A 26709-nucleotide genomic window follows, 5' to 3' on the forward strand; every position below is an offset into this window, starting at 1 on the left:
ACTGGTCAACCACTTGCAAAAGAATGAAACTAGAACACTTTCTAACACCATACACAAAAATAAACTCAAAATGGATTAAAGATCTAAATGTAAGACCAGAAACTATAAAACTCCTAGAGGAGAACATAGGCAAAACACTCTCCGACATAAATCACAGCAAGATCCTCTATGACCCACCTCCCAGAATACTGGAAATAAAAGCAAAACTAAACAAATGGGACCTAATGAAACTTAAAAGCTTTTGCACAACAAAGGAAACTATAAGTAAGCTGAAAAGACAGCCCTCAGATTGGGAGAAAATAATAGCAAATGAAGAAACAGACAAAGGATTAATCTCAAAAATATACAAGCAACTCCTGCAGCTCAATTCCAGAGAAATAAATGACCCAATCAAAAAATGGGCCAAAGAACTAAACAGACATTTCTCCAAAGAAGACATACAGATGGCTAACAAACACATGAAAAGATGCTCAACATCACTCATTATCAGAGAAATGCAAATCAAAACCACAATGAGGTACCATTACACGCCAGTCAGGATGGCTACTATCCAAAAGTCTACAAGCAATAAATGCTGGAGAGGGTGTAGAGAAAAGGGAACCCTCTTACAATGTTGGTGGGAATGCAAACTAGTACAGCCACTATGGAAAACAGTGTGGAGATTTCTTAAAAAACTGGAAATAGAACTGCCATATGACCCAGCAATCCCACTTCTGGGCATACACACTGAGGAAACCAGATCTGAAAGAGACACGTGCACCCCAATGTTCATCACAGCACTGTTTATAATAGCCAGGACATGGAAGCAACCTAGATGCCCATCAGCAGATGAATGGATAAGGAAGCTGTGGCACATATACACCATGGAATATTACTCAGCCGTTAAAAAGAATTCATTTGAATCAGTCCTAATCAGATGGATGAAACTGGAGCCCATTATACAGAGTGAAGTAAGCCAGAAAGATAAAGAACATTACAGCATACTAACACATATATATGGAATTTAGAAAGATGGTAACGATAACCCTATATGCAAAACAGAAAAAGAGACACAGAAATACAGAACAGACTTTTGCACTCTGTGGGAGAAGGTGAGGGTGGGATGTTTCAAAAGAACAGCATGTATACTATCTATGGTGAAACAGATCACCAGCCCAGGTGAGATGCATGAGACAAGTGCTCGGGCCTGGTGCACTGGGATGACCCAGAGGAATCGGGTGGAGAGGGAGGTGGGAGAGGGGATCGGGATGGGGAATACGTGTAAATCTATGGCTGATTCATATCAATGTATGACAAAACCCACTGAAATGTTGTGAAGTAATTAGCCTCCAACTAATGAAAAAAAAAAAAACAAAAAACAAAAACAGTAACTTAACAGTCAGGTGAAAAAAAAAAAAAAGTTAACCTGCAGTTTGTAATATAGGTAATATATGTAATCACATGATTTTTTAAAGAAACTTCTACAAGCCCAAGGACAGTTAGAAAATGCCTATGCTACTACCATGACTGTTAAATAAGATGTGTGTGTGCATGTGCGTGTTAAATCACTCTTTGCAATCCTATGGACTGCAGGCCGCCAGGCTCCCCTGTCCATGGGATTCTCCAGTCAAGAGTACTGGAGTGGATTGTCATGCTCTCCTCCAGGGGATCTTCCTGACCCAGGGATTGAACCCAAGTCTCTTACATCTCCTGTTCTGTCAGACAGATTCTTTACCACTGGGAAGCACTAAACAAGATACTAAATTATAAAGCACTGTAGAGCAATATACCAGCTATACGGAAATAAATAAAATCTGGGCATTAATATTTCTGCTACACTTTTTCAGTAACCAGCAGGATTTCAATTGCAATAATACAGATGTTGATCTGTAGCACACTCAGTAGGAGGGACTAGAGCTAAGCTGTAATCGGAGCAAGGCCTCCAGGGCCAGATCTTGAACAGAAAAACAAAGCTGAAGCAGAAGCAGCATCAGAGAGCATGTAACAGAATGAACTGGAAATTCTTAACCAAGAATCAGGTATAAATAAATTTCCAATGAGCCAGGTAATAAAAGATTTCCATAAGAATCTGAAAAGTTCTTTACTGTTTTTAGGTCTCCAGATTCTTTCATCTAGAGCATGCATTCAGTACACAGATACTGGATTGGTAGATTACAGATCTAATCAATCTAACCAAATATTCACAGGACTTTCCCATCCCATTTCAAAACAAAAACACAAAACTAACTTTATTAAAAATAAATACTTCAGACCAAGCTTTGTAAGGCAGTGCTACCAATGAGTTTCAGGTTTACTATGACACAACCCCTTTAGATCCACCATCTTTGTCCCCAGGGGATGATTCGGTACATCACAGGCCAGTCTGAACTGGGTGAGCCCCCTCATAGTCACAAGCAGCCTCACCTATGTCTTCTACACACCCTACATGTAGTATCAATTTTTATATGTTGCTGAAAATGACTGGGAAGCCATTGAATATAACCAAAATTATATGCTACTTCCAATTTTTGAAATTTCTGAGAGCATAATAACATGAAATACATGTTAATTTAAAATTAAATTGTCTCCAGCCTCAAATTAACGTGTGTAGGATTAAAGAGAAGTACATAACCCTCCAAATTTTTTTACTCAGATATAGAGAATAAACTTACTTTTGACTTGAGTATCATCCAATGCTTTGTATTCTGTACTCTTAATTGCTAGCTCCACACCATAGCCAGATAAATACATTTTCTGTGAGGATGGTTTCTGTTCAAACACATTTTTTTTTTCAAAAAGAGAGAAAATATTTTGTCAAACACCTGCTTTTGAATTCAGAATGATTGTGTGTTAGGACATGAGGGTAAACCATTAATATTGAAGTTTTAAATCACTGTGAAATACTTGTATTCAGGGGATATTTATATTCTCTCTAGAGACAGTCTATTAAGGAACTAGAAACTTGTTGATGACTACTTCTTTACTTTCTAAAACCTTTGTCATGACACTAATGTTTTAATTACTCTTTTACAATGAAAAAAGTATCTGATCTTTTTCTGTTATACCATGATAATTTTGCCATCTTTCTCATGAGTTAATTAACAGAGGATCCAATACAAGTGAGTTTCAACAAAACTGTACTCTTGAGAACTACACAACATTTCCTAAGCCAGTAAGTGCTTTCATTTGCTAGTTGTCTGGATGGAGGGCAACTAGAGTGTCCCCAAAAGCAGATACTGGAAAGTAGAGGCAAAGGAAACAAAAAAACTCAGTGCCTTGAGCAACCTATTCAGTTCTTTGTTCATGTTTCTCGATGATTAAAATATACCAAATGCCACATGTTAGCACCTATCCTTGCAGTGAGAGGTCACAATTTGCCTAAAACTGAGTTGTCTGAAGTATTTTGTGATCAGAATTTGGTATCTTACTTTCTTTCACCTTATATATTATGGGTAAACATAAAATGTACTTCTAGAAGTCACTGTATGAAGAAAAAGAAGTCATCATATTTTTTTAAAAAGTAAGCAACCTGGATGAATACATGTAAACTTTAGAAGATGTCTAAGGTTCTTTCTGGCTTCTAGACTGAATTCTTATCAGTTGTGATATAATCATTACCATTTGGCATATTCTTCCATGGGTTAGAAAAACTGTTTAACCTAGTACTTAGCAAACTCCTGTGAAGATGTTATGCCTTGGCTTAACTAAGGTTTGCATGAGGGCAGTTTTGCAATCCTACACATGATGGAGGAAGAGGAAGACACCAAATGGAAAGGAAATCTTAACAGTATACTGCTCTTTTCACTCTCTTCTTTCCTCCCTAAACTTCCTCCAAGCCTTAAAAATAATAAGTATACAACCTGAGTGACTATTCCTGGACTGTCCTATTTTCAAATAAGATGATGTAAGAATCAGCTTCAGATATGCATAAAGTGTTTAACATTGCTGCCCACACTAAAATTTTAATTTGCTAATTTCTCAGGCACATGCTACAATAAAAGATAGCATGAGAAAACTGGGTTGTTTATAATTATAGTAATCTGGCAAAGTTTGAAGTCTTTTAAAGAGTTTTCAATTTCATACAGCTCAATTTAAAAATACATTTTGACTGTCCACTCAAAAGACAATTAGTTGGTGTCTAAGCTTTAAATTCACATATCTTGTTAATAGTTCATGAAAGAAATGCAATTTCACATAACCAATTTCCATCATCAGTTCTGGAACAGTATTAGCTCCTCAGTAATAAAGATATATGTTCATTAATTTCATATTTACTTTCTCTATTTGAAAATGCATTAATATAAAAATCTGAATTGTAGTTTAATAACTTTGGATTTGCAAACCAAAAATTCTCACAAGCTAAATCAACTGTTGAGAGGAATCTTTCTTCTTCATCCTATTTCTTCTTTCCCTACAAAAAAAGCATCTATTCAAAAGGTAGTGTGAATAAGTCTGTTTTTATTAGAATTGCATGTTGACTAGATTTACAGTATAATTATTTTGGATGCACAATATGTAATTAATTAAATAGCAGGTTATAATTTGATGCTACAAAGTACCCAGATAACTGTTGAGTATGCTTTCACAGAAGTATATTTAATGGTCACATTCTCCAAAGAACAGCCTGGGACACTGATTCTTAATAGATGAAAATGCCACAACAGCAGGAGCATATTAAAATCACTTGTGAACTTCGTTAAAAAAGATAAACATATACTGTAATCTCACATTCCTTTTCTGACATATATAACTGACATATAACATTGTATTAGTTTACAGTGTACAATAAATATAATGATTTGATATCAAATCAAATCAAACCTTTGAACAAAATAGGTTTGAACTGTGCAGACTACAATGATCCAATTATACATGGATTTTTTTTCCAATAGTAAACTACACTATTACATAATCCTTGGTTGGTCGAACCTGCAGATTCTGAACCATGGATACAGAGGAACTGTATATTAATACTTATCATGAATATTTTGGGAAGTGCAAATTAAAACACTCTTTCCATGTTTGGAACATAGAAGTAAAAAAGAAAAGTCCTTCTAAGGGCCATTTTAGTGTGTGACGTGAGAGTTTGGTTGTGTGTATGTGTTGGTGGGGGTGGAGGTGTTAGATAAAATTTGAGGTAGCATAGTAATAAGTTCTATGAAGTCATTAAAAATAGAATAATGTGGTAGAGTGTGATAGCAGTGAGAGTGAGGAGCGTGGGGGATAATTCAACACATTTGATCTGAAACTTGAATGAGTCAGCAGCCTTTCAAACAGACTGGTTTGAGAGCTTTCCTATACAATGCTTAGCACAATGAACTAATACATACTATCAATATATCAAGTTAGATTTCCTCATTATAATACATTTTCATTGAAAATAACTATGTTTATTAGTCCTACCAAATATTATGCATCCTACTGTTGTATGGTTTTGTCTTTTATCCAAGTTGTAAATCTGTTCCAGATATATATAAGGGAAAGAAACATAAACAGGATACTTTCCAGAAAAGACACAGAATCCCAATATATTTTTCCACATAAAATTCTCATTTGATAGTTGTGTTATCAGATATAAGTATTCTAGGAGGAGTTATTATGTAAAATCTAGTAGAGAAATTATAAAAAGTAGTTATGAAAAATAGTTTTTATAGCCAAAGTAATCTTGAATAAAGCAAGCATGTACCTGAATGTAATGCCGAAGAACATAAAGAATTTCCCCATTTTGAGCTTTTTCAGACAACACTGTGTGAAATTTACGAAATGCTCTTGTACCCACTTCTGCATAGAGAATAATCACTGGTAAATTCTCTTTGTCTGTAGGAAATTTGTGATCTCCTTTAAACAGATAGGGTCTGGGCCTAAAATGAAAACAAAACACAAACAAGAACTGAAAGTAAAGAGCATATGAGAAATAAATCATGAAACCAAAGAGTGGTGCCTCTCATCTGCCAGTTGGTTGTCTTCCAAGTGGCAGACCAGACAGGTAGGCCACTGGCAACAGCCCAGGGTCAGTAAAAATGTAGCAAGTTTCATTAGGGGTCAAGGATTCTTCAGGGATAAGAGAACTGCCTTGAATTCTGCCCACAGAGAGTGACCACGTCTGCTTTTGGCTTTATATAGATGCACCCTGGATGAGGGCTTCACAGGTGGCATCAGTGGTAAAGAACTTGCCTCCCATTGCAGGAGACATAAGAGATGCAGGTTCAATCCCTGGGTCAGGAAGATACATAAGAGAAGCAGGTTCGATCCCTGGGTCAGGAAGATGCCCTGGAAGAGGGCATGGCAACCCACTTCAGTATTCTTGCCTGGAGAATCCCATGCACAGAGGAGCCTGGTGGGCTACAGTCCATGGGGTCGCAGAGTCAGACATGACTGACACAACTTAGCACACACACAGCCTGGATGAACAGCAGCAGAAACCCTAAGACACCATCAACTTCGAACTGAGCTGAATGTATCAATAACTTGATGCAAGCCTTAAGGGAATAACTGAACTGAGGGCCCCACTGAGTCAGAGATTTTACTTCAGGTAGGGGACCAGGGCATGTGCTCTGTCCCAGAGGAGAACTGCTGCCCCTTTACCGTGTAACCCTAAGATCACAAAAGGTCAAAGTAACAGTGCTCTTGAATATACTATTGCCACTTGACCAGAGACAACTGCTGGGTCCCTTCCACCCTATTAGTTGACTTAGAATCCTAGTTGACTTAGGCCAAAATGTAAACATCAGATAGTAGAGTTACAGGGCTTCCTGAGTCAGGAGTTCAGTTTCAACTAAAGCTTAGCAGCGGTTTTCCTTTTAAAAAGGGGTGTACTTGATGGCTGAGTCAGGCAGGTGGTGCTGTTGTACTCAGAAACTGCATTCCTGCGCACTCAGGCAGCCATTCAGTCTGTAACTGAAGTTGTGATTTCCTCTTCTCCCTCCTGGGATTCTATGTTGTTTCTGTTGGACCACCTGGGAATATACTACATGTGGTAGTCTCCCAATGACAGTGTCTCCTTTTAGACTTCATGAGCGTTCACAGCACTCAAAGCATATACATGTACAATATCAATATCAGTTACAGATTCAGATGTGGGAACCAAAACAGTAAAAATAAAAGTACACTGAATTGGCCTAGTGTGCATGCTAAGTCGCTTCAGTCGTGTCCAACTCTTTGCAACCTCATGGACCATAGCCCGCCAGGCTCCTTCGTCCATGGGATTCTCTAGGCAAGAATACTGGAGTGGGTTGTTCTCCTCCAGAGGATCTCTCCGACTCAGGGATTGAACCTGCATCTCTTACATCTCTTGCACTGGCAGGCAGGTTCTTTACCACAGCACCACCTGGGAAGCCCGAATTGGCCTAGAGATCATTTTAATTCCCTTTCCCGTTATGTGCATCTTCCAAACCACATCAGTTGAGTCTGGGTGCCTTTTCCTGAAGTAACAAAGACCTAACACTGTATGAGGAGCTACAGTAGCAGGTATCAGAAGACTGCTATCACCCAGCCAGACGCACAGGGAGTGAAGAACAGCAGGGGGAGAAAGAGGGGAGCAGCAGGAAAGAAATTCAAGTGTTGAGCTTTTGTCTCCCCAACCCAGGGGGTCCTTGTCCTTCCTCTCCCAGAAAGCCACGTTGTCTGTCAACATCCCACCCTTGTTTCTAAAACTGTCAAGAACTGTAAAAGGGCTATGGCTTGGTTTCAGCCTACTTACAAAGTAATAAGTTGGGCTTCTGTCATGCCTCAAGTCTGGCAGAAGACATGAGACTCTTGTGTCAAAGACAAAGAACTTTATCGCTCAGGGCACAGCAAGCAGAATGAGCATTTACACCTGGTAACTAAGTTCCACAACAGGGTGTGTGTAACAAAATATGGACCCAAATGGATACTACACAAACAGTGGGTGTACAAGGAACACTGTACCTGGGAAATCACCGTGTTATAACAAGCCCACTCTTCTTTTCAAAGGCAAAATTTTGAAATTTCTTTTCAAAATTAGGAATTATGTAATTCCTCAAGGTTGCTCACTACAAACACAACCATGAAAAATGGTTCAAGTAAAAAGCAGCCCAGATCTTGCCTTTTTTAACTTGTCAGACCCAGCAAGAATATGCAGGAATTCACAGGGTCCATGGCAGGGTGCCTCTCCTAACAACGTGATGTTAACCTTGTGTTAAATCTTAAATTAATTTAGATTTAATATCTAAATATTAAATACTTAAATTTAATTTAATATTAGTTTCCATAAGAAAATTGAAACATCAGACATCAGAAGTCAGAAATCAATAGCAATTATAAACTAAAAGTTATCAAAATTCCCTTTTAAAAATGCACTAGGAAAAAGAAAAAAACACAATAGGGCTGATAATTTTGGAGTCAGTCTATTAATGCTTTAGAGGAATATATAATTCCTATGCTAAATTAACTCTTACAGAATAACATGGTTGCCTAATTCACTATATGAAGTTAGAATACCATTAAAATTGGCATAAACAGTTTAAATAACAGCTAATCTCATTGAAGTAGAAAAGTGAGTCTTAATAAAAGCATAAGCAATCAACAAAAATTAATACCACACCATTAAGAAAGTTTTCCCTAGCAACACAAAGAAGGTGTAATAGTTTAAAATATATGACACAATATGTCCAAAGAGAAAAACTTTGAATTCATCTTAATAGGTGAAAAACAGTTCATAAAATAAAACAATTATTTCTGATTCTAAAAACAGAGAAGAGCATAAAACTTCAAAGTTTTAAAAGAAGGAGTGAACAGAAGACATATAATGTTACCCACTGAGATTTGATATAGTAAACATTTAAATTTGTTAAATTAACTAATAGCTTTAACATAATTCTAATTAAAACTCTACCCAGGTTTTCTAGGGAGTCAGTTTGACAGGAGAAAAAGGACTCTAATGTTAGTTTGAAAGGATCAATGAGTGCAGAGCTAAGAACTTTTGGAGGGGAAAAAAAAAGCAGCCATGAAGAGGAAATCGTCCTGTGAGACAGTGGAATAAATTATTAAAGCAATAAATACTAACAACATAGCACTGTTACAAGAAACATAATAGTATAAAACAAATAGTTATAAAATAGATCACAGTATAAATATGATGAATATAATAACTGACTAGCATCTGAAGAAGGGAAAGATCTGACTGGATCCTTGCCTTCCTATGAAAATAAAATTATATAAACATAGATTAAAAGTTTAAGGTAAAATAAAAACTTTAAGAAAGCTACTGGAAAATATTAGTAAAATCTCTTTCTTACTCAGGTTTGGAAAAAACAGTCTCAGTATAAAAACATACACACATAAAGGAAAAATCAGGCTACATAAAAGTTTCCAAATATTAAAATTAATATGAAATATAAGAAAATATTTGAAAGAGTCCAACAAATAAAATAAGTACTAATATGAATTACTAAATATACATTACTGTCTAATACATAAATAACTCTTTCAAAATTAGAGAAACAACTTTAATACTGTTTAAAGTATAAACAATCAGGCAGTAAAACACCTACTGGTAGGTACTACTCTGTAAAAATCACTATTAAGTTAATAATCTCCTTCTTACTTCTCATATTAATTTGCATTAAATACTTGGAAGAAGAAAAATGTTTTGAATAATGTGTTTATAAAAAGGTAATTCTGTATTTTTGTTATTAATTTTTAATTTCCAAGGTACACATTCAATTTATATTTAAAGAGATATAGTATAGATAAATCCACAGTTTTGTATGTTTACAGGCATACCTCGTTTTATTGGGCTTTTTGCTTCATTTATTGCATTTCACAGACAACTGCATTAATAACTGAAGGTTTGTGGCAACTGTGTTGAACGAGTCTATGGTACCATTCTTCCAACAGTACTTGCTCACTCCCTGTCTGTGTCACATTTTTTTAATTCTCCAATTCTCGCAGTATTTCACACTCTCCTCCAGCAAAAAGATTAAGACTCGCTGAAGGCTCAGATGGTTAGCAATTTGTAGCAATAAAGTTTTTTTAAATTAAGGGATGCACATTTTTTAGACAAAATGTCATTTGTACACTCAACAGACTACGGTTTAGTGTAGACGTAACTTTCATATGCACTGGGATACCAAAGACTTCATGTGAACTACTGCAGTATTCACTTTATTGAGGTGGAACTGAAGTCACAATATCTTTGAGGTCTGTCTGTATTTGAAAAAAATAACATGTATATAAAATATCTCTCTCATGTGTTTTATGGTATTTTGGTATTCTAAAATCAAAATCTAATCAAGACAAAATATTGAAAGTACTTATATATTTTAGAGAAGGACTTAAGACTCAGATAAATATTCAGAGCACATTCTTTTAAACACAGCCTTAGAATATTACAATTTTTATTGCAAGAAATTTCTATTTCAACCCTCATCTCTCTTTATAAACTGCTCCTTTTACTACAGGCTATCATTAATTTACCTTGAAGTAGCCTTCTTCAGCAGCTTTTTAATCTCATTAATTTTACAGGTGTGTTTCTTATGGATAACCACAAATGCAGCGCAGCCATCTGGTGGGGGCTCATCAGCTGCAATCTAAGATTTCAAAGATGACACTCAGCAACAGTAGCTGGTAATTACAATATCATTTTTAAAACTCACACATTACTTTGATTAAAACAGCTTATCAACTACTATTAAGTTATTGCTCTAATTAAAGTAAAAGTATCTATACACAGGCAGAATTGAACAGTTTAACAAAATCAACATTATAGTAGGAAAATATACTTTGAAATTATTGAAAATGTACCATTAAACTAAAATATTCTTTATAGTTAATGTCAATAGTGATCTGTCCTCATTATTTCCTTATCTCAGTTCAGTTCAGTTGCTCAGTTGTGTCCAACTTTTTGCGACCCCATGGACTGCAGCACACCAGGCTTCCCTGTCCATCACCAACTCCCGGATATTACTCAAACTCATGTCCATTGAGTCGGTGATGCTATCCAACTACCTTATCCTCTGTCATCCCCTTCTCCTCCAGCCTTCAATCTTTCCCAGCATCAGGGTCTTTTCCAAGAGTCAGTTCTTCATATCAGGTGGCCAAAGTATTGGAGTTTCAGCTTCAGCATCAGTCCTTTCAATAAATATGCAGGACTAATTTCCTTGAGGATGGACTGGTTGGATCTCCTTGCAGTCCAAGGGACTCTCAAGAGTCTTCTCCAACACCACAGTTCAAAAGCTTCAATACTTCAGCACTTAGCATTCTTTACAGTCCAACTCTCACATACATAATTGACTACTGGAAAAACCATAGCTTTGACTAAATGGACCTTCGTTGGCAAAGTAATGTCTATACTTTTTAATATGCTATCTAGGTTGTTCATAACTTTCCTTCCAAGGAGTAAGTGTCTTTTCATTGCATGGCCATCTGCAGTGATTTTGGAGCCCAAAAAATAAAGTCTGCCACTGTTTCCACTGTTTCCCCATCTATTTGCCATGAAGTAATGGGACCAGATGCCACGATCTTAATTTTCTGAATGTTCAGTTTTAAGACAAATTTTTCACTTTCTTCTTTCACTTTCATCAAGAAGCTCTTGAGTTCTTCACTTTCTGCCCTAAGTATGGTATCATCTGCGTATCTGAGGTTGTTGACATTTCTCCCGGCGGTCTTGATTCCACTTGTGCTTCATCCAGCCCAGCATTTCTCATGATGTACTCTGCATATAAGTTAAGTAAGCAGAGTGACAATATACAGCATTCACATACTCCTTTTCCTATTTGGACCCAGTCTGTTGTTCCACGTCCAGTTCTAACTGTTGCTTTCTGACCTGCATACAGATTTCTCAAGAGCCAGGTCAGGTGGTCTGCTATTCCCATCTCTCTCAGAATTTTCCACAGTTTGTTGTGATCCACACAGTTAAAGGCTTTGGCACAGTCAATAAAGCAGAAATAGATGTTTTTCTGGAACTGTCTTGCTTTTTCGATGATCCAGCGGATGTTGGGAATTTGATCGCAGTTCCTCTGCCTTTTCTAAATTTAGCTTGAATATCTGGAAGTTCACGGTTCATGTACTCTTGAAGTCTGACTTGAAGAATTTTGGGCATTACTTTGCTAGTGTGTAAGATGAGTGCAATTGTGCGGTAGTTAGAGCATTCTTTGGCATTGCCTTTCTTTGGGATTGGAATGAAAACTGACCTTTTCCAGTCCTGTGGCCACTGCTGAGTTTTCCAAATTTGCTGGCATATTGAGTGCAACACTTTCACAACATCATGTTTTAGGATTTGAAATAGCTCAATTGGAATTCCATTACCTCCACTAGCTTTGTTCGTAGTGATGCTTCCTAAGGCCCACTTGACTTCACATTCTAGGATGTCTGGTTCTAGGTGAGTGATCACATCATCGTGGTTATCTGGGTGGTGAAGAAACTTTTTGTATAGTTCTTTGTGTATTCTTGCCACCTCTTCTTAATATCTTCTGCTTCTGTTAGGTCCATACCACTTCTGTCCTTTATCATGCCCATCTTTGCATGGAAAGTTCCCTTGGAATCTCTAATTTTCTTGAAGAGATCTCTGGTCTTTCCCATTCTATTGTTTTCCTCTATTTCTTTGCACTGATCACTGAGGAAGGCTTTCTTATCTTTCTTTGCTGTTCTTTGGAACTCTACATTGAAATGGATATATCTTTCCTTTTCTCATTTGCCTTTCGCTTCTCTTGTTTTCACAGCTATTTGTAAGGCCTCCTCAGACAACCATTTTGCCTTTTTGTATATATCAAGTAACTATAAAATTACATGAAATATTTAATTATAATCAATGGTAACAATGAAAATACAATCAATGATAGGCTATGGAACCAGGTATAATAAATTTGTAGATCTTTTTTAACTAAAGATATTCACATTAAGAAATTTAGTTATGTTTCTAGTATGCTTCTTTGTCAAATACAGTCTGGGTATTTTTACATACTTGTTGAAACATCTGTATAGTTGGAGAGTATGCCCTTATAGAGAAAGCAAACTTTAAGAGATTGATATGTAAATTGTCCAAAAATTGTCCCGCTTTCTTCAGGATTAAGTTGTTGTAAGAATAATCTGATTCTGTAAAAAGAATTCAAAAGAAAAGGATGTTAGTATTTTGTATTTCAACACATTAGCACATCTCTCAGTGTATAGCTAACTAAACTAATGTCATATTTTAAGTTTGGAATAGAAGGTGTTACAACAAAAGGGAAAATCAAGATCTCCATTTTATTATTTACTTCATTTGTACCTTCCAGTGAAGTCCAGGAAATCAATACAAGTCCAGACTAAAATAATCTTGCCATTAAAATCTAAGTGGAAGACAACATCATTCACTCCCAGGCTGAGGAGTTATAATACATGGATAAGATATAGGCCCTACTTAAAATTTAAGAGGAGACTAAGAACAGCTTAGGACTCTACACCATCTCTAGACCAATTCTTAAACTGCAATTAAAAATTATTTGTATAATTATTTGTTTAATGCTGTCCTTCCTACTAAGCTAAGCTGTTGAGGCAGGAATCTTTTCTAGCCTTTCAATTATACCTTTCTACTCTTGTCACACAAAATAGACATTTAATACATTTATGGAAGTAATATCTAAGAAGTGAATAGACCTTTTCATTAAGGCCAATAATACTTTCCTAACCATGTATTTCAAAGAGTCATCATATGAGACACTTCTCATCATATGAGAAGACGCTGTCTTATCATATGAGACATCATTCACTTCTACTTCAACAAACTACAGGTGATTTTTCAGGAAGTTATACTGAATTTCCCTCCAACAATCAAAAAAATAATGCAAGATCTGCTTTGGTAGTAAAAGCAACACAAAAGCAACTAAAGAGGAGGTATTATCTTAAAAATGGATCTTAAAAAATCCTAATAGCTACAGGGTCAATAACATAGTCAAAATTTAATCACATAACAAAAATAAGACTACATCAGTCAAAATGGATTGGTTTTACATGAAAATAGAGAACTGAGTCAACAGAAACAAATCTGAGTAGTACCAGGCAGAGACATCAAAATTTGTCAAGGTCACTGTTAATTGCTCAGTCCTGTCTGACTCTCTGTGACCCGATGGACTGTAAACTGCTAACCTCCTCTGTCTATGGGATTCTCCAAGCAAGAATACTGGAGTGGGTAGCCACGCCCTCCTCCAGGGGATCTTCGTGACCCAGGGATTGAAACCACGTCTCCTGTACTGCAGGCAGATTCTTTACTGTCTGAGCCACCGAAGTATCTCTAATGTAGTAACAGATGTAGGATTCAAGGGTTTACAGAAAGTAAACATGTATTTTAGGTTTAACTTGCAAGACAATCATGGATGCATTGGACTATTTTATATTTTAGGTAATGTTTAAAAACAACTAAATCCTTGCTCACCAACTAACCTGCCAAGAATGATTTTGCCCTTTCAATATCTTTCATCTTTAGTTTCACTTTTCACTCAGTTTTTTACATATTGACATTTAATATACATAAATCACTCATTTTTTTAAAAAAAAAAAAAGCCACAGCAGCACTTGATGGGTTAGGTACTGGCTTATCGTATTTGCCTCATAGTCAATCCTGGAAAATTTAGTAATACTTTATCTCTACTTCCTCAACTTACTATAGTTTTTCAATACTATACCAGTAAAAATGCTCTCAAACTCACTACTAATTTTTCTGTTGATCAAGGTTAATATTTATACTACTTGGTTCATCTTTAGTATTTGATAACATCTATCTTTTACCACTCAACATGGCTTTCATGATACCACATTTTCTAGGTTTTTGCCTACCTCCACTGGTACTCCTTAGACTCTGTCTCATGTTCTTCTCTGGTTATCTCTTAAACACTGGTGTTTTTTATCTATTTTCTTCTCATTCCATCCTTTATCCCTATAACTGCCATTACCTTCTTGGTGTTGCTAACTTCCAAATCCTATCTTTTAGCTTAGATTTTTTAACCTAAATCTCTCACTCATATCAGCTTACTGGATATCCTCACTTGGATATTCCACAAGCATTTCAAATGTGGCACATCCAGACAGCAAACATTTTCCTACCCCAAACCTGGTTCTCAGTTATAAGTAACTAAGCTAGAGATGTCATAACCTTTTCTAAAAATCTTTCCTTCAAAATATATAGACATCTTTACTTGTGTAGAAACTATTAAAATCTTTATGGGCTTTGAGAATTTTTATATGCTGAGAACATGGAAAAATGAAAATAGACTCTGGAGTCAGATAAACCTTGATTGACATTTCTGATTCACCACACAAAACAACACAGGTTAATTATCTTGAGACATCAATAAATACATAACTCTGTAGCAGAACCATACAAAATCATTTAAAAACAGGTAATTCAATGTTTAAAAAGTCTTAATGTGCTGGTACATAATGTAAACTGTCCTCATGAAATAGCAGAAAACTAGCACCTGAATTCAAAAAGTTAATGTTCAACATTTGCAATTTGTTTTAGGTAAGTGTATCACTGAAATTATTCTTCAGTGAAGAGTATTGAAAAGGCCTCATGGAGATTCAACAACCTAGAAAGTTATGAGTAACTAAGGGTTTTAATGTATCCTCTAGGATAATGTCTTGAAAACAAATTCAGTGAAGTCTGATAGTTTTTAACATATTTAATTCCTCATATATACCATTTCTTCCTATGCCTAACAAGATCAGCAATGAGGCAGCAATATGCATTTGACTCTCACCATTATGAACAACTTCAACAGAATTATATTTTTGTGTTAGTAATTCTTAATACAATTCATTTTAGCTGTTCAACCTTGAAATATATATACCTCCTATGTTTGTTTGTTTGCTTTTCCTTAATACAATTCATTTTAGCTATTCAACCTTGAAATATATACATCTCCTATGTTTGGGTTTAGGTATTCCTGAGCTTATATTCCAACTTGTTAATGACCTGCCTCCAGTCTGTCCAGACATGATGTTTCCTTTAGGTATAAAATATGCTAATAAACCTAAGCGACTTAAAGATTTCAAAATTTATAAAAGTAATTTTCAAGACAGCTTCTCCAATAGAAAATGTCACCAATGAAGTCCATAAACATGTACTGAGAAGAACAAATGTGAGATAGGGACACTCAGGATGTTAAGTGAAAGTCAGAAAATCTGGTGTTAGTTTTTTTTTTTTAACTATCACGAAAACCTGATATATTAATTTAGCTTTTTTTTAAAAAAAAAAATCAAATAGCAAAACTAAAATCAGACACTCAGTCACATCTGACTCTTTGCGACCCCATGAATCACAGCACACCAGGCCTCCCTGTCCATCACCAACTTGCACAGTCTACCCAAACTCATGGCCATTGAGTCGGTGATGCCATCCAACCATCTCATCCTCTGTCGTCCCCTTCTCCTCCCGCCTTCAATCTTTCCCAGCATCAGAGTCCTTTCAAATGAGTCAGTTCTTCGCATCAGGTAGCCAAAGTATTGGAGTTTCAGCTTCAGCATCAGTCCTTCCAATGAACACCCAGGACTGATCTCCTTTAGGATGGACTGGTTGGATCTCCTTGCAGTCCAAGGGGCTCTCAAGAGTCTTATCCAACACCACAGTTCAAAAGCATCAATTTTTGGCACTCAGCTTTCTTCACCGTCCAACTCTCACATCCATACATGACTACTGGAAAAACCATAGCCTTGACTAGATGGACCTTTGTTGGCAAAGTAATGTCTCTGCTTTTGAATATGCAATCTAGGTTGGACATAACCTTTCTTCCAAGGAGTAAGCTGGTGACTTACATGGCTTGCATGGCTGCAGTCACCATCTGCAGCGATTTTGGAGCCCAAAAAAATAAAGTTAGTCACTGTTTCCCCATCTATGAAGTGATGGGACCAGATGCCATAATCTTAGTTTTCTGAATGTTGAGTTTTAAGCCAACTTTTGCACTCTCCTCTTTCACTTTCATCAAGAGGCTCTTTAGTTCTTCTTTGCTTTCTGCCATAAGGGTGGTGTCATCTGCATATGTGAGGTTACTGTTATTTCTCCCAGCAATTTTGATTCCAGCTTGTGCTTCATTTAGCCCAGTGTTTCTCATGATGTACTCTGCGTATAAGTTAAATAAGCAGGGTGACAATATACTGCCATGACGTATTCCTTTCCCTATTTGAAACCAGTCTGTTGTCCATGTCTAGTTCTAACTGTTGCTTCCTGACCTGGATACAGATTTCTCAAGAGGCAGGTCAGGTGGTCTGGCATTCCCATCTCTTTCAGGATTTTTCAGTTTGTGGTGATCCACACAGTCAAAGGGTTTGGCATAGTCAATAAGGCAGAAATATATGTTTTTCTGGAACTGTCTTGCTTTTTCAATAATCCAACGGATGTAGGCAATTTGAGCTCTGGTTCCTCTGCCTTTTTAAAACCAGCTTGAACATCTGGAAGTTCGCAGTTCACTGTTGAAGTCTGGCTTGGAGAATTTTGAGCTTTGCTAGCGTGTCAGATGAGTGCAATTGTGCGGTAGTTTGAGCATTCTTTGGCATTGCCTTTCTTTGGACTGGAATGAAAACTGACCTTTTCCAGTCCTGTGGCCAGTGCTGCATTTCCCAAATTTGCTGGCATATTGAGTGCAGCACTTTCATAGCACCATCTTTTAGGATTTGAAATAGCTCAACTGGGATAAATATAAAACCAACAATCTCCCATTGCTTTACAAGTAGACTTCTAAGTGGTCACAGTTTCTCCTTGCAGTCTACACCTGTTGTCTCTTCTGCTTGTCTTCCTTTCCCTATGATTTCACTAAATCCTGTCATCCAAACTCAACTCCAGCACTTACCACTGGAAAGACTGTCCTGTTCTCTGAAATACTGACCAGGCACCTCTTTATATCCTTCCATGTTATACCTATCTGTCCCTAGTAAAGCTGTGATCACTTACTAGTACAACCAGTGGTTCTGCTGTTTCCATCATATTACAAGGTCTGGAGAACATAGATCACACTTATTCATGTTTGTATTCTCAGTATCTAAAGCAGTGCATATTATCTCTCATGATTCAAATAATGGTTACTGAATAATGAAGCTTTTTAGTAAGTTTTTTGAAAGAGTAATTTACTTGTTTTTGGAAATAATTTCAGTTTAAAATATTAAAGGTATGTCTGTTTTCTTTATCTTAAGCCTATCTCATAAAAATCATAAAATTGTTGAACTTAAAGGCCACTTAAGCCAAACAAGCTCTAGTAAAGGAACACTTAAAAACATTCAAGACCATTGTTCATCTTACATTTACACTCAGGAATAAAATCCTAAACTACTTAATCATCCTACTAAGAAGTTTTCTCTATGCTTAAAAGGCGAGAAAATTCCCACTTGAGGGGTTTTATGTTAACATCATTTATTCTCTGTAGAGACAGTAAACTAATCTTTTTTTTAACCTTTCCTTATAACAATAATTAACCTTTCAGCCTCCACTGCTAAAATCTAATTTCAGCATCTGATATTCCCTAAGAAACACAGTAACAAACATGTGTTCATTTTAAAACTACATACGTATATGTGTGTGTGTGTGTGTATATGTATATACGTATATATGTATACATACACACATATAAAACGTAGGAATGATTAACCCCATTTTCTAAATGATGAAATGAAAGTATACAGGTTATCTGGCTTGTTAAGGGAAAAAATTAAAAATCTCTTTAAGAGTTCAGGAGTAAAAGTATTATGGCAAAAAAAATTCTTTCACCATTATTACATGCAAAACTAATACTATTTCAAAGAAGTCTAGGTAAAAAGAAAACCATAATTCAACAATTTCTATTTCTTGATTATAATGTAATAGCCAAACGCTGCTAATTATAAGTTTTCTTATAATAAATTATTAAAACCTTATATGTTTGGAAATGGATGACTGGAATAGTTTCCATTAAAATATCTTCAAAGTTAATACTTAGATTTACTAAATTAAGTATATACACTTAAACATTACCATTAAAAATAAACATGTCTAACATAGGCACAAAAATATGTATCTGGAAAGTTGAAACATGTACACACCTACCTGTTTGCTTATAAATTGCTAATTCTTGTACAGTTTCCAAAAACTGCCAAAATTTTTCATTACTTTCTTCTGCTATAAATTCACTATTAAAAATAAAAGTAATCAGTTAATAGCTAGAAATTAAAAAATGATTTTGATACTATAAAATGTATTTTAGAGCCAAATTACAACTTCTGGTAAAAACCAAAACTCCCAAAACTAAGGTTACTGATTTCCATCTACTATAATACAAAAAGAGAACACACTGATGATTCTTCCTGAGTTATCATTCTAAACTACAGGAATATAATCATAACTGGAAAAGACTATATGACAAATTACTTTTGGTTTTTCCTCTTTATTAGGTAAAAAATGGATAATTTATTTTGTCTTCGATGTGAAATGCCCTGAGAAGTATAACTTAATGGCAATATAGGGTTTGATCCCTGGGTCAGGAAGATCCCCTGGAGAAAGAAATGGCAACCCAGTACAGTATCCTTGCCTGGAAAATCTCATGGACAGAGGAGCCTGGTGGCCTACATACAGTCCATGGGGTCGCAAAGAGTAGGACATGACTGTATTGATTTAGCATGCACCCATGTGAAATGCCCTGAGAGGTATAATTTAATGGCAATACAGACAGTGTTATATAAAAGTAAAAAGGTAAAAAATAACCTATTTTTCAAAAATAAAACCTGGTCTTATAAACATCTTTATAAAGCAATATTATTTTTATTTAGCTACCTATTTGTGTAGACAATCTTATTTCAAACAGAAAATACCTTAATCAAAAAATTAACAGAAAAAAAAAATTAACAGAAAATTGGTACACTGCATTAAGTCTTTGGCCTGGAAACCCCCTAAAAAAAGCCATTTATCCAAAAAGCATAGGAAAGAAAAAATAGCCAAAGCAATGTAAAGCCTTTTGGAAATAGTGAAATAAGTGAAAGGTTATTCAGTCTTGTTTGGAACAAGGTGCAAGACACCAAAAACAAGTATATCTAACTATTTAAACTAGAAAGGATACAACCATCAAACAGATGGTACAGATTCTGCTGTTGCCCACCTTCTTTTTTTTAGCCTCAGTAAACCTAATGATTTCTGTCTCTTGAGAAACCTGTATGCAGGTCAGGAAGCAACAGTTAGAACTGGACATGGAACAACAGACTGGTTCCAAATAGGAAATGGAGTACGTCAAGGCGGTATATTGTCACCCTGCTTTTTTAACTTATATGCAGAGTACCTCATGAGAAATGCTGGACTGGAAGAAGCACAAGCTGGAATCAAAATTGCTGGGAGAAATATCAATAACCTCAGATATGCAGACTACCCCACCCTTATGGCAGAGAGTGAAGAGGAACTAAAAAGCCTCTTGATGAAAGTGAAGGAGGAGAGTGAAAAAGTTGGTTTAAAGCTCAAAATTCAGAAAACTAAGATCATGGCATCTGGTCCCATCACTTCATGAAAATAGATGGGGAAACAGTGGAAACAGTGGCTGACTTTATTTTTTTGGGCTCCAAAATCACTTCAGATGGTGATTGCAGCCACGAAATTAAAAGACGCTTACTCCTTGGAAGGAAAGTTATGACCAACCTGGATAGCATATTTAAAAACAGAGACATTACTTTGCCAACAAAGGTCCATCTAGTCAAGGCTATGGTTTTTCCAGTAGTCATGTATGGATGTGAGAGTTGGACGGTGAAGAAAGCTGAGTGCCGAAGAATTGATGCTTCTGAACTGTGGTGTTGGAGAAGACTCTTGAGAGTCCCTTGAACTGCAAGGAGATCCAGCCAGTCCATCCAAAAGGAGATCAGTCCTGGGTGTTCATTGGAAGGACTGATGCTGAAGCTGACACTCCAATACTTTGGCCATGTCATGTGAAGAGTTGACTCATTGGAAAAGAACCTGATGCTGGGAAAGATTGAGGGCAGGAGGAGAAGGGGACAACAGAGGATGAGATGGCTGGATGGCATCACCGACTCGATGGACATGGGTTTGGGTAGACTCCGGGAGCTGGTGATGGACAGGGAGGCCTGGCGTGCTGCAATTCATGGGGTCGCAAGGAGTTGGACACGACTGAGTGACTGAACTGAACTGAAACCTAATGATTAATATAAATGGAAAGTATTGAGGGCATTCAAGACACATGCAAAGTTAACTAATTCTTGTGAGTCTGAGATAAAGGCAGAAAAGGAGGTGAGAAAACTGATTAATTCATCAACATACTAAACATGACAGGCATATGAATTTAAAGCAGTAACTCCAAGGCAACCCTTGCTATTAATGGTGTCCAACTCAATGGCATTAAAACAGGCAAATAAACAAACAAAAAGGCTAAAAGGAGAGGAAACTATGGGAAACACTAAATAGGATGTAACCAAAAAGTGATGGTACAAAACCTTTAGAAAAGTAGAGCACAACACTTGTTACCTAACTGACTTGACCAAACACTACTGACAATGCTCATATATTGTGCAACTATGGGAAAAAGACTTCTTCCATATGTCAGAATTTATACATATGAGTATGATCCTTCAAAGTAATCACCTTACTAAAGTATTCCCTCACAATTACTACTTCACTATACCACTGCTCTAACACTTTGAGAACTCTTCTTGAATTACTTTCATGGTCAATTTGCCAATCATTACTCTTAGAGGACAAAATATCCTTGAGAGACCATCTAAATCAGCATCTTACCTTCCAAAAATGTAAGATATTACTTTGGTCAAAATTTTTAAAAGCAAAAAAAAAAAATCCAAAATTCTGGTATTTCCAGTTTGTTTACTTGTTTTATATAACATTTAGCACCAAATAACAAGGTTTCTTCTCAAAAGAATTTTATCTATTCTAACATAGATAAAAAAAATTTCCATAGAGGATAATTTTACATGTACTAAAGAGCCGGACAGTAATTATAAGTGTTATTTCAAAAAATATTTTCAATAAGAGCAACACCAGTGGAATAAATACAGTTTAAATGTTCAAGTTATGGTATAGGTGTTGAACAATTTAGCCTCATCAGCCTATAAACATCCCTAGCAAATAGTACTAAATTATAAGTGTCTTAGGGCTTCCCTGGTAGCTCAGCTGATAAGAATCTACCTTCAATGCAGGAGACCCGGGTTGGATTCCTTGGTCAGGAAGATCCCCTGGAGAAGGGATAGGCTACCAGTATTCTTGGGCTATCCAGCATTCCTGGGCTTCCCTGGTGGCTCAGATGGTAAAGAATCCGCATGCAATGTGGGAGACCTGGGTTCCATCCCTGGGTTGGGAAGATCCCCTGGAGGAAGGCATGGCAACCCACTCCAGTATTCTGTATTTCTGCCAACAGTCTCCTCAAGGCAATCTAAGCTTTTTCTACCATGCTTCTCAAAACTCTTCCAGCTTCTGTCAGATTCAACAGGTAATTCTACATTTTCAGGTATTTGTTACAGCAGTACCCTACTTCAAGGTACAAAAGCAAATCAGTTTCCTATTGCTGCTGTAATAAATTATCAAAAATTTGGTGACTTAAAACAACAGAAACTTACTGTCTCACAGTTCTGGAGAAGTCCAAAATCAAGTTATTGGTAGGGCTACACTCCCTCCAAATGCTCTAGGGGAGAACCTTCCAGGTTCTGAAGGCTTAAGGTGGTCCTTGGCTTGTGGCTTACATCAATCCTATCTCTGTCTCTATTCATATGTCCTGGTCTTCCTGTGTCTTCTCTTATGTATCTTATAAGCGTAATGGACTTAGCATCCATCCAGATCCGTAAGAATCATGTCTTAAGACCCTTGATTACATTGTCAAAGAGCCTTTTTCCAAATAAGGTAACATTCACAGGTTCCAGGGGTTAGGATGTGGACATATCTTTTTGGAAGCCACCGTTCAACTCACTACAAGTTATGGGGATGGTACAACAGAGTGGGGCTAGACTGTGAAGAACCTAAGGATGCTCCTTAGAGCATCCTATGGGAGTTCCAATTCTCAGACTCTTGAGGCAAGTAGAAATTGAAACACTCCAACTGCCAGTCTAATAATGGAAGAAGTTAGACTGATTTGGAACTGAGTGTGAGACCATATCCATGCAAAGTATGGAAGAAACTGGGGAAAAGGTAGAGGAATAGGACATATTTTAAACTAGAATATTTTGTTTAATAAAAACAGTTTTATCGTAATATCTATACTACATCTAAATATCTATATATTGTAACATCTATACAGATGTATCTATACCACAGAAATTCAACGGATCATAAGAGACTACTACAAACAATTAAACAACAACAAACTGGGCAGCCTAGAAGAAATGAATAAACTTCTAGAAACATACAACTTATCAAGACTGACCCATGAAATAGAAAAATCCAAACAGACTTATTATTAATAAGGAGACCGAATCTGTAATCAAAAGCTTCCCAATAAACAAAAGTCCAGAACCAGATAGCTTCATTGTTGAATTCTACCAAACATGTATGACAGAAACCAACACAATATTGTATAGCAATTATCCTTTGATTAAAAATAAACTTAAAAAATAAAATAAAGAATACCAATCCTCAAACTCTTCCAAAATAAAACACTCTCAAACTTGTTTTATAAGACCAGCATTATTCTGATACCAAAACCAGAAAAGGACACAAGAAAAGAAAATTAAAGGTCGACATTCCTGCTGAACATAAATGCAAAATCTTCAACAAAATATTAGCAAATTGAATACAATACATTAAGAGGATCATACACCATAATCAAGCTATTCCAGGGAGGCAAGGATGATTTAATACCCACAAATACACAAATGTGAAACACCATATTAACAAATTAAAGATAAAACCACATGATCATCCCAATAGATGCAAAAAAAAAAAAAAAGCATTTGAAAAAAATCAGTATCAAGATTAAAAACTCAAAATGGGTATAGAGGGAATGTCCTCAACATGTGCTGTGCTTAGTCGCTCAGTCATGTCTGACCCTTTGCGACCCCATGGACTGTAGCCTACCAGGCTTCTCTGTCCATGGGGATTCCAGGCAAGAAAAGTGGAGTGGGTTGCCAAGTCCTCCTCCAGGGGATCGAACCCAGGTCTTTCCCATTGCAGGCAGATTCTTTATAGTCTAAGCCACCATGGAAGACCAAGGATACTGGAGTGGGCAGCCTATCTCTTCTCAACATAATAAAGGCCATATACAACAACAACAACAAAACCCAAAGAGATAGGCTTGCCTGGTGGCTCAGTGGTAAAGAATCCATCCACCAATGCAGGAGGCATCCATTTGATCCCTGATCTGGGAAGACCCCACGTGCGGTGGAGCAACTAAGCCTGTGCATGACAACTATTAAGCCCGTGCTCTAGAGCCCAGGAACTACAAAAAAGCCCATGCAGCAATAAAGACTTAGTAGAGCCAATAATAAATAAAAGTATATGTATATATAATTATATAAATATAAAAGAGCGATAACAAGTGTGGTGAGGCTGTGGAGAAAAAGGAATCCATGTGCACCCTTGCTGGTTATGTAAACAGGTACGGCCACTATGGAAAACAGTTTGGAGGTTCATCAAAAATTTTTACAAACTATCATATGATCCAGCAATTCCAATTCTGGGTGAAAAACACTGTAACTAAAATACAGGTAGTCCTATCTTCAGTGCAGCATTATTGACAATGGCCAAGATATCTTAACAACCTGAGAATCCACTGAATGATAAAAGAATACAGAAAATGTAGAGACAGGAAGATGGCAGAGGAGCAGGTGGATGTGGAGTGCATCTCTCTCCATGGATGCATCAGGAATACCCCTTCAGATACCGAAGATCTTGCAGAACATCAGCTGAGAATGGGCAAGCGTCCCTGATCACTAGAAAGGAATATACAGATCCATGCAAAATTTGGCAGGATGAAAGGAGAAGCGGAAAAAAAGGAGAGTGAGCAGGACTGCACCTGCACATGGGTGGGTGGGGGACCCGAAGCAGGGGTCAGTTCCCCTTATCAGGGAAATTGTGCGGGACGCTGGATAAGCATTTGGGGCTGTTGGAGAGTGCAGAAAATGTACACACACACACGAGTATTATTCAGCCATAAAAAAAAAAAAATACTGCTATTTGTGAGAACTTGGACAGACCTGAGGGAATTTTGCTCAGTGAAATAAGTCAGAGACAAATACCCTATGAAATCTTAAAACAAACATAACAGTAAGGAAATGAGCTCCTACACAGCGAACAGATTGGGTGCCAGAAGCAGGGAGGCGGCAGAAATGAGTGAAGGTGGTCAAAACGTGCAAATTTTTGGCTACAATATAAATAATCGGTCAAGCATGGTGACTATAGGTAAAGAACTGCATATTGGAAAGCTGCCAAGAGAGATCTTCAAAGTTCTCATCACAAGAAAAGAAATCTTTGTAATTATGTGTTGTGACAGATGTTAACTGGACTTATGTCCATGGTGATAATTTCACACCATGTGAACACATTATCAGGTCATTATGTTGCACACCTGAAACTAATACCTTACATAATAATTACATAAATTATAATTTATAATAATAATATAATAATTACATAAATTATAGCTCAATGTTAAAAAATCTGTTTTCATATATATGCAACATCACGAAGGTGATGAAGACTCTGGAACCAAAAGCTATGGCTCTGATGAAGTATTAATACAAAAGCAACTGGCATTAAAAACTTCACGCCAACAAAACAAAACAACTTCAGGCCGGTTAAAAAAGGAAAAAAAAACCTTTCAAATTTTAACTACTGGAATACTAAGATTAAAATTCATTATCTCCCAGTTTTGTTTCTCCACATAAGGTACATGATACCTTATACACTAACTCCAGCTGAGGAGATTCAGAAAGAAGTCAGAGCTTTGGGACGCTCTCTTCTCCACAGAAAGCCATCGTATGAAATTAGGTGCTTCAAATACCGGTTCCTAAAAACTAGAACTGCCTCCATCAATTGAAGAGCTTGCACTGAACACCACAGTCCACCTCCCAGTCTTCCTTTTCTCTCACGTAAATGCTAAGAAAATCCAAAGGAATTAAAAGTTTTCAAACCCGTGGGTGAGGCAAAGAAGGAATGGAGGGGGGGAAAGAGCCGCAACTGAGTGCGGCGCCCAGGGTAGCAAGCGGAGGAGGTGATGCTCCCAGGGTCAAGCGTCTGAGGCGCCGTCGAGGTCCCCGGGCGCCCACAGCCCCGCCGAACCCTCCCTCCGCGCGGGCTCGGCTGAGGGTCCGGCCCGCACTCCCTCACCTGGCCTCCAGCAGCAGCGGGGTCTCGGGCCACTTGGCGGCCAAGTGGGCCGTCACCGCCTTGGACGCGGAGGCCGTCCGGGCTCCGAGCAGCGAGAGCCAGAGCGCCGTGAAGCCCAGGAGCAGCCGCACTACGCCGGCGGCCTTTGCCATGGTGCGTCCAGGGAAGCACGAGCCCCGCGCCCTCAGCCCCGCGCCCTCAGCCCGCAGCCGCCACGCTACCGCCGGCTCCTCCCGTAGCGCGACCGCCCACTTCCGGTGGGGGGAGCGCGAGTCCGTTACACGGGCCGGGGCCTGGCGGGCGCCAAGCGCATGCGTCGAGCGCTCCGGCGCCGTCCCGGGAGCCCCCGAGGGCGGACCCCTGGGCCACGTAGGTGCAAGGCGGCGCCGGAGTGCGGAGCTTGGCTGGTGTCCTGGCGGGTCCCGCCCCCGGGACCTCAGGCTCTCGGACCGAAGATGTGGGACACCGGGAGGGGAGACTGAAGTGGGATTTTGACCGACTAAGTGTGGCTCAAG

At 37.5% G+C, this 26709-nt stretch overlaps 1 protein-coding gene across 2 annotated transcripts in view; it reads right to left on the minus strand.

Moving 5' to 3' along the window:
• The window catches only part of UGGT2 (UDP-glucose glycoprotein glucosyltransferase 2), a 137453-nt gene extending 110950 nt beyond the window's left edge, over positions 1 to 26503 (minus strand). The window contains exons 1-6 of one of the 2 annotated variants that reach the window (XM_043892451.1): positions 26195 to 26503; positions 18983 to 19065; positions 12902 to 13032; positions 10417 to 10529; positions 5666 to 5840; positions 2652 to 2748 (exon numbers count right to left, since the gene is read on the minus strand). In XM_043892451.1, the coding sequence (XP_043748386.1) occupies positions 2652 to 2748; positions 5666 to 5840; positions 10417 to 10529; positions 12902 to 13032; positions 18983 to 19065; positions 26195 to 26346 (751 nt within the window). In that variant the 5' untranslated portion in view covers positions 26347 to 26503. The remainder of the gene's footprint in view (positions 1 to 2651; positions 2749 to 5665; positions 5841 to 10416; positions 10530 to 12901; positions 13033 to 18982; positions 19066 to 26194) is intronic. The other variant, XM_043892452.1, reaches the window with a different exon arrangement.
• Between the last annotated feature and the right edge of the window lie 206 nt (positions 26504 to 26709).

The sequence above is a fragment of the Cervus elaphus genome, chromosome 30 (genome assembly GCF_910594005.1).
Source record: "Cervus elaphus chromosome 30, mCerEla1.1, whole genome shotgun sequence".
NCBI classification, from domain to species: domain Eukaryota; kingdom Metazoa; phylum Chordata; class Mammalia; order Artiodactyla; family Cervidae; genus Cervus; species Cervus elaphus.